General features: G+C 39.0%; 1 protein-coding gene across 4 annotated transcripts in view; it reads right to left on the reverse strand.

The window, feature by feature from the left end:
- NPAS3 (neuronal PAS domain protein 3) overlaps positions 1 to 14,240 on the reverse strand; it is a 615,994-nt gene that overhangs the window by 5,438 nt on the left and 596,316 nt on the right. For all 4 annotated transcript variants that reach the window (XM_065064080.1, XM_065064081.1, XM_065064082.1 and 1 more), the window contains 2 exons: positions 4,821 to 4,968; positions 1,574 to 1,689 (listed from right to left, as the gene is read on the reverse strand). In XM_065064080.1, coding sequence (XP_064920152.1) covers positions 1,574 to 1,689; positions 4,821 to 4,968 — 264 coding nt within the window. The remainder of the gene's footprint in view (positions 1 to 1,573; positions 1,690 to 4,820; positions 4,969 to 14,240) is intronic.

Consider the following 14,240-nt stretch of genomic DNA (forward strand, 5'->3'; position numbering starts at 1 on the left):
AGAGCAATGCACTTCACAAGTCAGTGGGAGTTCTGCTTGAGTCAGCAGCAGCGGAGAGATGCTCCCTTTTGAAAAATAAAACCCACAGAAGCAAAGTAACAGCCATAACCCCCTACATCTCATCCAGCTTTTTGTTCCACATTGGCTTGAATTTCTCCTACAATTCTTTCCTTTTTTTTGAAGATGCTTTGTTTTAAGGCCATGGTTCCTAGCTGGTCAAGAGTGGGCTTAGAGTGACGTGTCTAAAGCTGCACAAAATTTGCCTGGAGTTTTATCAGAGCTTGAGCTGAACTTGTTGGTTTCATCCGAGATGCTGTTACAATTTCAGGTTCTTTGGCATTTCTATTTAATTATTTTGTAAGAAACAACCCCTGCTGTCTTCCCAGACATCTCCTTCTGAGACGTGCACATCTGTGCACCTTTGAAGAATGCCCCCTTGCCCTCATTGGCCTTAGGAGTAATGAATGCACATGCATTTCTCAGCTGGAGAAACTTACAGTGCACATGGGAATAGAAATGGTTCTCCACGTGTGTTATTTGGCAATTTAGGAACAAAGGCAGCATAAAGGAAGCACTGGGAATGGGTGAAGAGATTGCCAATGACAGTGGGCACTAAGCCTGTATGTCTGCCTAATGTTGACTTAAACCATCAAACTGATTTGTCAAAGGAGAAAAAGGCAAAGATCAAAGAGAACATCCATATCATATAACATTAAGGCATGATCCTCTTCTTGTTTTTGATTGATTTATGTCACCATGATCCGTTTTCTCCAGATTTTTTTGGTTGTTATTATAGACACAAGAGAAAAATCATATACATATATCATATACTACAAGAGAGTAACATCCTTAGTTCTTGGCCCACAGGAAACCATCCTCCTTTCAAAGCTAGACGATCTGTATCTGTACCTAGGTAACCACTTTTAAAACTAGTGGGGAATGTGTGAACTGTCTGTGCACTAGACGATCTGTAGGACTAACTTGCACATTGAATTTTACAAGTAGATTTAGCTTTTGAAAAACAGCTGAAGTCCAAGACTTGAAGAGCTTAGAAGCAAGTGCTTGAACCTCTGCCTTCCAATAAAATATAGTTCTTTCAACCCAAGAAAACCCTCAAATTTTGCAATCTTCACTGCCCCCTAGTGAGACGCTTAAAAATTTTATTTATAGAGGAAAAAGGGTCATAAAGACTGACATTAGTGGCCTTTTTTCAGAACGTATGCCTACTCTGGAAAGGCAAGAACTAGAATTATATTCAACAGTTACAATCCCAGGTCCTCTGCACAAGGCACAATACTTGTTCATAAAGCTTAGCTGGGAAATGAAATATTTAGTTCAGTGCAATATAGGCAAGGATGCATGCATGGAGTGAAGAGAAATACTGAGGAAATGGGGATACTGTGGAAATGCTGAGGTCATTAAAAAAATTTGCTAGTATTTTCCAATTTAATTTTCCCGGATTTTTTTTTTTTAATAGAAAAAACCTTGAGAAGTAAAAGCAATTGGAAAGCAAACCACATGGCTGTCAGGATATGAACCTTTTGTGGGTGTAAAGGCAAACAATGTGTGTTACCTGAGTTGTCCTTTGAGTCTGATTCAGAGTCAGAGGTCTCTGAGGATTCTGAGGTTTTCTCGGGCAGATGAGGAAGTTGTGCAATATCCATTGGAGTGTCCTTGTACTCTGGGTTACTGAAGGGGAGACAGCAAATAAAATCACAGCTGGATGATTTGCACATTCATGTTTTTTCCCCTCTTCATATGAAAGTTCAGGAACAAAGAACAAAAATAGGAAGAATACCAAACACAGAAACATACATGTTTGGCTACTTAGAACTTCACAGCAGGGATTTTATGAAGGTTTATTTTAATACTGCTGTCAAATACTTATATTGACCAGATTCTAAAACTCGTTTGAGTCTAGTGAAGTTTTAGAGCTATCAGAGCATTCTTACTGAAGTGGGACACCATGGCTTGTGTGATATCTAGCAGTAAAGCTACACTGTGTAATCATCCAGCAACAAAATATCTTGATTTTGATCCCATTACTGTGCCTGGAAGGACAGAGAGGGTGTTTTAAGTTTTCCAATCTGTTTCCCTCCCCCGGGCAATGTCTATTAGAGTTATCTCTGTAACAATGTTGTCTATCAACCTTGCCAGAGCTCTTTCAGTACCCGTTTTTCTCAACGTTTCTGTTTTCCACACTCTAATCAAGCAGATCATACATAAAGTTCGCAAGAGGAACTTGGTGCTTGGAGCAGAGGTGCTTGGTTAGGACTAGAGAAAATGACCCCTTCTCAAAAGAATTTGGCCAAAAAATAGATAAAAAAGGTTATATATTTTTTAAACACTGCACACATGCATCCACATCACCAAGAAACCAAAAGCAACCACTCTAACTGTATGACAGATGCACATGTGCATGTTAAGATGCATATGTCAGGGATAAAGAACTGTCAACACACCCATTATAATCATATCTTCATCTGCTCATGTGGTGCTCACCTGTGACTTGTTAGCAATGAACATGACTGCAATGTAAAAAAGCTAAACTACCAGAGAAACTGAAAAAACCCTCAAATCCTATGATTTTTCTTGGTTTGTACCTTTCAAAATGTGTTTTTTTCCCAAACCCATGCAAAGGCAGGGGAACCAACAAAGACAGGCATAAGAGGCATAGGAATGTTGAAAACAGACAGTCTTTAATAATTTCTGAATAGGTGAGCATTGCTATGCAGTTCAATTCCAGGTTGGTGATAGAGCAGAAAATCCTCAGTCCTGTGTAGAACAATCTGAGGCAGCACTGGGGGTGACTGACACACTGTCACAAGGACAGTGTGATCATATTCAGCCTCTTACAGTGTACTTGCGAAAATTCAGAGTTCACACAGTTCACATTGAAACACCATTCTTACAATTATCATCTTTATGGTTTTGTCCTGACAAAGTGACTTTATTCTGTTGCATCCCAGGGCAGTCCCCAAATTTGCCCCCTCCAAGCAAAGATGTTTGAGGGCTTTCACACTGTGAATAACAAGTTGCCAGAACAAGAACAGCGTTAATCCTCCCTGTCATTATAATTAGTCTATCCTTTTACGGACAGCTGAATCATACTTTCTAATGCATGGAAATGTATACAGACCACTACTCCTGCTAGGAGTAGACCTAATTATGCCTTGATCTGTCATTAAAATATTATTTGGACATTTGGATCTTTCATGGATTCCAGTACTAGGAGAAATCTAAATTAAAAATACAAATTCAGTGGAGAAATTAATCTTTCTCTAGCAGACCGGTAAAGGCAATACAGCAGAAAGATTGGGTTCTGGGAGGACACCTGGGGAAGACCACACTGCTTTTCTTTTTTTTGTTAGGTATAGTCTGTTGGTAGAGGAAATTATTTTGTGGGGCATTTGTGGACTTCGTTCACTATTGTCTAGAAAGCAGTAAAGGGCCACTTTTCCAGCTAGAATATTAACACATCTCTGGGCATTTTGAAGCGCTGTTAGGACTAGGGCAGTGAAGCTGTACTTTCAGTATAGAACTGGCGGGCTTAAGCCAACCTCTTGAAATGCTTCATTTTGCCTCAGTCTTGCAAAAAGAGAAAAAATGTATCAGGATAAGGATATATGCAGAAGTGCCTGTGCTCAATCATAGCAGGACAGAAACATGCAGACCCCAGCAAACACTGCACTGCTGTGGAAGGTTTCCCACAGTATTCGCAGTGTTCTCCTGCGAGCGGTCGCTTCCTCGTCTTCCCCAAAAGAGGAATCAAAAGTATTTCAACATGTAAGTTTAGGCGGGCACAGTCTCTTCAGGGCTTGCTGGACTTGGCATAATAAGTTACAGTCTAACCCCTAGACATCACTTTGAACTCTCATGGCATCAAAGCAAATGTAACAAACCATGACAAGTGACTTAAAAGGAGAACAGGCCAGGAAATGACAATTGCATTTCATGATGATCTCTAGGTTTCAAATTTTATTTGTTTGTTTGTTCTGCTCTGGAATGAAACAGAACCCCCCACCCAATCATATTGAATGTTTTCACAAAACAGAATGCATTGAAAGGTATTTTCAGATGAGAAAGGTCAGGCTTATAATTCACTGTCTCTCAGTGACTGTTGGTCTTCCCTTGAGCTCAGAAACCAAACCTTGAAAAATACTTATGCTTTGGTAAAACAGAATTTCTCAGGGAAGAGTCTTAAATTCGAGAGATTTCTATTACTTCTGCTTAAGATGGTTATAATAGTTTTAAATAGTTTTAATTGCTACCTTTTTTTTTTTTTTTTTTTTTTAATTTTTTAAAGTGTGAATACTGTCTGATGGTTACCTGAGCAACATATTAGTTCAAGGCTCTTCTCCTGCGAAAATTCCTCTCTCTCTGGAGTGAACTGGCAAACACCTTTCAGAGAGATCTTGCTGTAGCATTCCAGAAGTTTGCTTCCATGCATTTGCAGTAACGAAATAAACCAGTGCCCAACACTCCACACCAGATTTTGTAACACAACTCCTGAAAGCTGGTGTGGATCATTTTTATATTTGAGCCCAAGCTGAGTAGATTTCAGAGCACTGGAGGCATGCAATAAAATGGTGGTGGGGTCATTTGAAGATTAAGGCAGCTTAATAATTCAAGAACATTCCAGTGTCCTGAGGCATGAGAGGTGTCTCAATAAATACAAGCAAATGGCACTGTTTTTTGAGGTGGACCATATGAAAATTTCTTCTCCTTAACTTTCTGCAGTAAGTAATTGATTTTTCCCTAAAACTCTCACCAATAGAGACATGCAACAGAGAGCAGTTCAGGTGGGAGAAGTGACTTACCTAAGAAGGTAATTGACCCATATGATGTTCTTCTCACTTGCGTTCTTGGCATTGACAGCTATGGTTGCACTAGACTGTATCCAGATATAACCTCCATTCTTCTGCATCCAGCGGTAATACTTTGTTACACATTGGCCCTTATTCAGCACTGGCAAAAAAATACAAACACAACAGAAGCAAGATATAGTGCATGTTAGAACTGCCGTAAAATGTACAACATGCCACAAGTATGAGCAGAAGATCCTTGGCTTCCTTTAGGTTTAAAGTAGCACATCACTGAGGTGACAAACAGGATCTCAAGATCAGTATAAATAGCTGTATGTTTTACAAGTTTTTAAAGTATAATCTGTTTTTGGAAACTCTAGTGGAAGAAGGAAAGTTAAAAGAACTACAGATCTCTCTGGTTCACAGAACACTTATTGCTGTGTGGACATTTTCAATGCACTCAATGTCAAACTGTAAAAAGAGAAAAGGAAAAAAAAAAAAGAGGCAAATTTTTATGTGATTTATTCATAGCTCCTAGGTAGACCTCTTTGAGATTCTGGATATTTGAAAGGTTTGGGAAGATACTCTACCCCTGCTGCTTTGATCATTTCTCCTTATTGCAGGCGATATCAACCACTGAACTTATACATCTGTTTCTTTGATCTTGTCAAACAGAATTTACAGTTCTCAGATGAACCAAATCTCCACTGGTCAGTGGGGGGAAAATCTTGGGAGAATTTACTTTCTACCAGAGCAAAGTAAATCCACCAACAGACTCAGAAAGAGGCCTAAGGGAGGCAGAGAATGGCTTGGTTAGAGCCAGAGAGTGACAGCTCTCTCTGATCTTTGAAATAGGCTAGGAAACAGAGAAACAAGTAAAAGCAATCAGTTATGTGAAATAGTGTTACTAAACATTCACAGCAAGACAGCGTAAAAAGGCAGATGTTTAAAGTAATACTTCAGCCAAAATATTGCCAAGTTGAAAGAGATTTGGTTTGTATTGGATGCTTCAGCATCAGGAGAAGGGGAAAAAATGCAATTCTTACAGTGCAAGTGAGCAGCACGATTTTAAAGAAAACCTAAACTATACAAAATCTCGGTACTATTGTTACTGGAACACTTACTCCGCATTTCTCATTAATCCCATAAAGCTGTGTGCACTAGAGGGCAGTGTGCGTTCATATACACCCCCTGCTTTTGTCATGTCCTTGTCTCTGTCTGCTAAAATGAAAAACCTCTAACTGCTGTAATAAATTTGGCTAAATTAGCTGCTAAATGGTTATCTCAAGTAATATGTATTTGCATTAATCATCTTGCTCTAAACCAGAACAAGCCAGAGTCCTAAAGACGTAGTAAATTCATATTGTCCATTTAATTACGGCTAATAAGTGCTTCATATACAATAGTTTCATGAAGTACATTTTGATTTTTTTGTAGAGGGAAAAGAAAAAAGTCACTTTGGAAAAGAATAAGCATATAAGGCTGTTAAAGTTCCTATCATAAATGTGACAAATGGCACTTCGGAGCTTTCAAGTTAACCAAATGTCTATACCCTAATTATACGTATGAATGTATCTATATCTAAATCCGTGTACAACAGATATCTGCTGGGAAATGTATTTACAAAGGCAGCCAAACAAACACAGATATTTTCTTACTGTGGAGGGATGCCCCAATCCCTACTCCTATTTTTCAACTACTGAATAAAAAAATGCATGTAAAAAAGTGCAATTGTAAAATGAAGGTGAAGTGCAAGTTAGGTTCAGCTGTAATATGAACAAATATTTGTGATCTGGGTCTTGTTGTTTTTCAGCAACCTCTAGTTAACTATGTTTGTTTCCAGCAGAGATCCATAAGTTTCCCTAAATTTTTACTTCTGTATTCCAAGCTCCAAATATTCTGCTATGATAATTCATTGGCTTCAAAACCTCATTATACAGCAGAATGAAGATAAAATATGAACAACTGACTACCCAGCATTTCTGTCAAACCAACGTTGTATGCCACTTTAGAAAACAATTTCACATAAATTAGACCAGCTTTATCAGTTATGAAGAATAAAGGAAGTATTGCTGTAAGTTTGGATTACAGCAGACTTTTCCATTTCAGCAAAATAGGGCATTCAAAATACTCTGCTTGCAGCTGACAGTAACACTGATGTACCTGGAAGTCTGGAGCGATATTGATTGGGTCCTTTCTGGAAACCTGAACGCCCACAGGTGCGTGCATAAACTAGTAAAATCCATCGGCACTTATATCTACTAGTGATACTGTGGTCTCTATAACAGTTTTTATCTGAGCAGTTTACCATGCTCTACAAATACCAAAGGATGAATCCTCACAGCTGCTCACAGGCACATTTGAAAGTCAAGGTACCAGCTGAGTCACTAGTCAGTGACTGAAGAGCACACGGCAATTCTGCGTAGTGATAGCTATGAGGACCCAGACCCCCCAGCTCTTTCAGTTCATTCCATCCTAGACAAGTCCTTCCTCCTTTGGTACCTTTTATATTGATTGTTGCACCACTGGAAAAGTCTATGTCATGAGCTGATTCAGAACTATGGAAAAAGGTGGAAATTAGAACCTTATAAATTATTTCTGAAGGGTAAGGTGCTTTCTGTTTCAAGAAAGACAATTCAGTTGCATACAAACCATCTACAGTCAGAGTTCAGGCTCCCAAATTTCTATACATCTAATAATATTTGAAATGCTGTCTAGAAAATGAGCTTTCCATGAAGTTCATCTACCTGCAAATTCCCACTCTGTTTGGCCAGCTCAGATATATTACCACGTACACAGGATTTTCCTTCCTGCATCTGTCTAAAGCACATTTCATATGAGAGATCTGTGGACCACGCTCTGAAGGAAGTCCCATGATTCAATATAAAAATTCTCTCTGTAAAGAGATTCTTTGGCAGGCCAGCTGTGCCGTGCTGCTAAATCTGGTTCTTACATCCTTTGAGAGTGCACTAGGCACCCCCAAGCTAGTTCTGAAAGCTCATACTATAGCTCAGGAAGAAATGTCTCAATGTGATGAAAGAGAGAGAGTGGGAAAAATGGAAATGTTTTCTAATATACAGTATTTTTTTAACTGTTGGCATTGCCAAGCTGAAACTCAGAAATTAGATGAGAATTTTGAGAAAAACAAGCAACAAGAAGGACACATCAGGAAGAGAAATCTATCTGGTTTATTGATAACCTAGTGTCACTGAGTAAAGCCCCGTTACTGGTTTTGTGAAGAAATGAAGGTAAAGAATTAGTGCAGCCTGAGCTCTGCTTGTGAAATTAAGTTTTGTTACTAGCAACAGACCACACATTTCAGCTTAGCATTAACTTTGGAAAAAGTGATTCCATGTGGACCACATCCTGCACTTATTCAGACTGTACTTAAGGCAAATCCCTTACTGAGAATCAGGGTCCAGCTCTGTATTTTTGTATACTGAGAAATGCAAAGTGTTTTAAACTGCTGTTTGTATTATACACGGAGTACCCAGCCTGGCAGACAATGCAGTACAGGGGAAGGTGAGAGTTGTCATCACATTGATGGGATGGCTTGTGTGACTGAAGTCACACATGATTATCCAGGATTGGGTGTATTGGTCTGTTTCTAAGAACAGCAGGGGAGGTGACTTCTCTTACAGGCTTACTTTCCCCTGCTAACCAAAATGTTAAGGGGAGGTACATATTTAAAAGAAAAGGGAAAAAAAAAGGCCTTGTTACTAAGCCATATTGTGTGGAAATACAGAGAAATCTTTCAAACGCTGGATTTCAGCTTAATAGCCATCAGGAACAATCTTTGCAATGAGTCTGTGAACTGTGAACTGTGAAACTGTGAACGGGAGAATGAAACAAATAACAAATACTAGGAATAGATGACAAATATAATGTTATATATATAAACCCTTTAATCAAAGGGAATAACTGAGGGTTAATGTTTTAAATCTAGTGACCCTTACATTGGCTGTACAGATATATTCCCTAAAATGGTGGATGCTAAACTTCACTAAAATTTGCTGAAATGTGGTTAGCATGCAGAAATGCACAGTATGCCATGCTAAGAACTAAAAAAAAATAAAATCTCACTTATTTCTCAAAGTATGAATATATTGCCATGTACACAGTTCCCAACAGAGGGATTTCAGTGTTCCTTGGTAGCTTTGTGCACAGCAATATTCTTGTAGCAGTGGAGTAAAGGAGGGGGAGAAGAAGAAACAGTCAGTGTTCTTTGCAGAAACCTATTTCTGTTAGAAAATCAAAATAAATCAGTACAAGTTTGTCTTCAGAAATATGGTTACAAAAAGAAAAAGAACATAGTTTCTTCCTGTAAGGATGTTCCGAGAAATCAAAGCCAAAGCTTCTAAATAGTGAGTTGTGTTTTAAAAGAAGGAAGTAGCTTAATTCAGTTTGAAGAGGAGATGAAGAAATTGTGTATCAAAAGCAGTCTTTTAGCAAAGTCTCTTACAAAAGGACATTTTACTGATGTGCATATGCATTTAAAAGCTACACTATATTGCGTATTCAGGTAAGTATTGAGTAAATAGGAAATGATGAGATCATCTTACATATTCACACAGCTTCACAAAGAGGGTCTTTATAATTGGTGAAAATACTGAGGTTACATCTGCTGTACTATTCATCCTTCTCCTTGAAATACCTTTATCAATGACTGGATGGTATTGATACTGAATTCCCCTTGTGATAAACTTGTAAGAGTATTTTAAATTTACTGCATAAGGATGAAAATGCCATACTTAATACCATAGTCGGATACTTAGCTGCAGCCACAAGTACTCTTTCTACATTCACAAAACTGGCAGACGAGACATGAAAAGGAATACTGACTCTTTAATCTCCACTTCTCCACCTAAGGCCCAAGGCAAGCTGACAGGGTAACTTCGTTCTGGAAACAGACAGTTTTTTATTTTTTTAATTCTGGATTACTTTTTCTTCTGCTTTTGAAAACTGTGGGCTATAGGGGAATGAACCTGGCATAGACTTAAAACAAGAACAAGTTTCTTTATCTGAAAAGTTACAGTCCTTGATGCTTACAGGAAGGTCATTTTCAAAACCCACAGGAAAAATAGCATCACAGCCAGAAAGAGTGCATGAAGTGCCTTATTTGTTTGTAGCAGAGACGGTTTTTCATTTATAACAGCTCCAAGGATCAAGTGAGCCTTTGATGTTGTAAGGACTTTTCTATAGATTTTACAATTAGTGAGTTAGATGTTTTAAATAGTAGGTATGCACAAATTGGATTTTAGCAATGAAAAAAAAAGTACTAAGCAATATCTAACAATGTTAAATAATGTTTGTTACTTAAACAATTATGAGCTAGTTGATAGTAGACCGGGAGAGCCTATGTGAGCAAATGTGTACCATCTATATCATTATCCACAAACACTTTGATTTTGGATTTACTACATGAAGTGGGTGGGGAGGAGGGGATGCAAATCAGAAGAGTGTGCAAATGTGTTCTCTACCCACCAGACTAAAAGTGTGGCCTCCACAGCAGATTGCTCGGGGAAGAATGTCACCTTTCTGTCACAAAAGTCCCTGTGAGTCACAGTGCTCTACCTCCCCTCACTGCAGACAGCTACTTACCAGCCCTGTGTGACTTCGAGTATCTCAACAGAGTTCTCTTAAGAAAAATAGATGATAACTGTTTAGAAGAATACTGCATTTTTCTCACACCATATGGCAGGAGAAAGCCCTGAGCACTGGACAGAGAACATATTTTTAGAGGTTTGGGTAAAATGTGGTGTATTGTGTCAATAATGCTGACTGAGTCTTGGCTGCTATCATGATATGAACATTACAGAGTAATAATAGCTGGCTTCTAAACATAAATTCACATTTTCCAAAGTCAAGCCGGAAGTAGCAGGTCAGATTCATGAAAGAAAACTGTACCTCACTACTCCCTCTTAACTTCTTCATTCACCTGGGATAATTCTTTTAAACATATACAGACACTCTAAAAATGCTAAGTGTGGCAATCGATTCATTGCTTACTTCTGCAATATGGAATACTGTTTAGTCTTCCAGTGTAGGGATGTTACATACATAAATACCTGACAAATCAGGCAAAAATACAGATCAACAGCCTTTGCAGAAAAAAAAAAAAAAATCAGCCTTAATCAACCATTTAGAAAATTGTAAAGCTTAAGAATCTTTAAAAACTAAGCAATATTTTTCCTGCCTCAATTTGCAGAAAAGCGAATGTTAAAAGTGATCTGAGTCAAACTGTTAAAAAAACGTGGATTCATATTAGGATTGAAGTTTGTAGCTCAGGGTCATCACTTGCACAATATAGTGATAAAAGCCTTGCATGCTACCTGTCCAGCTAGGGAAGAAAAGTAACTCTAAATAGTGAAAATATTCTGTAAAAACATTCATGAATTTTGTAACCTGTCCTAATCCCAGGACAGTGGTATTCCAGCCCTCTGAAATTTATTAAAATCCAGCAAAACCAGAAAAAAAGAAAAGTAATTTGCAGCACTAAGCACCAATCATTATCTCCTACTTGAACAGGAGAGACACTTTCCTTTCTCCCTTTCACCAAGCTGGGAGGAGTGGCTGACACTCCAGAAGGCTGTGCTGCCATCCAGAGACCTGGACAGGCTGGAGAGTTGGGCGGGGAAAAATTTAATGAAATATAACAAGGGCAAGTGTAGAGTCTGAATCTGGGCAGGAACAACCCCAGGTTCCAGTATAAGTTGGGGAACGACCTGTTAGAGAGCAGCATAGGGAAAAGGGACCCGGGGGTCCAGGTGGACAGCAGGGTGACCATGAGCCAGCACTGTGCCCTTGTGGCCAAGAAGGCCAATGGCATCTGGGGGTGTATTAGAAGGGGGGTGGCTAGTAGTTCAAGAGAGGTTCTCCTCCCCCTCTACTCTGCCCTGGTGAGACCACATCTGGAATATTGTGTCCAGTTCTGGGCTCTTTGGTTCAAGAAGGACAGGGAACTGAGGGAGGGAGTCCAGCACAGAGCCATGAAGATGATTAAGGGAGTAGAACATCTCCCTTATGAGGAAAGGCTGAGGGAGCTGGGTCTCTTTAGTTTGGAGAAGAGGAAACTGAGGGGTGACCTCATTAATGTTTACAAATGTATAAATGGTGAGCGTCACAAGGATGGAGCCAGGCTCTTCTCGGTGACAATCAATGATAGGACAAGGGGTAATGGATACAAACTGGAACACAGGAGGTTCCACTTAAATATGAGAAGAAACTTCTTCTCAGTGAGGGTGACAGAGCACTGGAACAGGCTGCCCAGGGAGGCTGTGGAGTCTCCGTCTCTGGAGACATTCAAAACCCACCTGGACACATACCTGTGTAACCTCATCTAGGTGTTCCTGCTCTGGCAGGGGGATTGGACTAGATGATCTTTTGAGGTCCCTTCCAATCCCAAACATTCTGTGATTCTGTGATTCTTTAATGTTCTGTGATAACATACCATTGGCAATGGTTCATCATTTAAAATCACAGTTTTATAATTATGCTTAACAATAACTATTAAAAAGAATGTATAATGCTAGGTAAGGTATTTATTTAAAACATTATGTAGGTATCGATCAAATGTAATGACAGAATTATAATATTTAATTCAATGTATTGCTAGATGCAGTTGTCCATGGAAGCTTAGAGCATGCATATCAGAAAAGGTTTCTGTTGTTTCTATAGATAAAAATGATGTAAATAAAGTAACTAAATAACTTTATTTAATGATAAAGTGGATAAAAAATTACCACTAAATTTGTCTACCTAAGATTCTCTAGGTTTTCTTCTCTTTAACTTTTCTTTTCCCTCATGATTTTTCTGTCTCCCCATGACTTTTAAAACTTCAATCCTGACATAAAGTGATTTCTTTCTGCTAATATTGAAATAGTCGTTTAGAAACCCAAGCCTGCTTTGAACATCAACTTCAGACAGAACTTCCATTATCATTAATGAACTCTCTCTGTTCAAACTGGAGGGGAAAAATGAAATCCCAAATCCAAATTTTGCCCTCAGCTACTAAAACGCAACATCAGAGGAGAAATTTGGCCCTGCTTGCTCAAGAAACTTAAATTTGTCCTCCATATCTCTGCTAATATTAATGTCCATAATATGACGACCTATGTAAGATTAATGGGTTTAGAACAGAACCCTTTCTATGCCAAATGCATCAGCAGACTATATACAATTATATCTTCTACAAATAGGAGAAGAGATAGAAGTTTCACAGAAGCAGATTGGCAGCAGCAATGAATGCCATAGGTTAAAGACGGTCTGTTTCAAGGGACAGGATTCCTTTAAGCATGCTTTCATTTCTGGGATAAGAATCCCTGTTCGGGTACTTGGACTAAATGAAATTGTTTTTTCAGTCTAATCTCTAGAGGAAAGGGTATCATGGTGGCATGGCACAACTGAATGTTCAAATACCCTTCTAACCACCACAAAGATGACATTTTTAAAGCATATTGTCCCTTTGTACCAGATGACTTGTAAAAAGAAAAGGAAACAACCCCAAACTTTCCACCTTTCTCGACAAGCCTTAAAAAGATAGCTTAGCACTAACCAAAAAAAAGAAATCCCTTGTAAAATGAAAAGATCTTCTGAATAAGTAAGCATCTTAAGATCTCAGAACCAATACCTAGCAATCTGTGGACATCGCATTCAAAGGCTTCAGATGTTTGGCAGGGCATTCCCAAAAGCCCACTGAACCAAAGTCCCAGACACCAGCCCACTCATTTTATAAGTTATCAGACATCAAAACCAACATTGATCCACCACTGGCCACATCACTCATGGATGGCAAAGCCACAAGTGATTTATGCAGCTTCTTTCAAACGAATGCTAATAAGACCTATTTCAGCACCGTCACATATCTGATATATGCTACATATTTTACGGATACTATTTTCATATCCTTCCAGCTTTGAAAACTGTCTCCCTCAGAGACAAAAGGTCAACTGTCCAGACCTTTGAAAAATAAAAAGGAGAGAAAAAATCAGTAGTTCTAATGTGTTTCTAAAACCCTGTAATAGAAGGCTCCAGGGAGACCTTATAGCAGCCATCCAGTACCTAAAGGGGGCCTAGAGGAAAGATGGAGAGGGACATTTCACAAGGGCATGTAGTGACAGGACAAGAAGTAATGGCTTTAAGCTGAAAGAGGGTAGATTTAGATTAGATCTGAGTAAGAAATTCTTCACCCTGAGGGTGGTGAGGCACTGGGACAGGTTACACAGAGAAGCTGTGGATGCCCCATCCCTGGAAGTGTTCAAGGCCAGGTTGGATGTGGCTTTGACGAACCTGGTGTAGGTGAAGGTGTCCCTGCCCATGGCAGGGGGTTTGGAACTAGATGATCTGTAAGGCCCTTCCAACCCAAACTCTTCTATGATTCTGTGATTTGCAAACGTTTCTTCACACTTTCACACAGTGACATTTTAGGGTGAAGCG

The sequence above is a fragment of the Columba livia genome, chromosome 5, assembly GCF_036013475.1.
Source record: "Columba livia isolate bColLiv1 breed racing homer chromosome 5, bColLiv1.pat.W.v2, whole genome shotgun sequence".
NCBI classification, from domain to species: Eukaryota; Metazoa; Chordata; class Aves; order Columbiformes; family Columbidae; genus Columba; species Columba livia.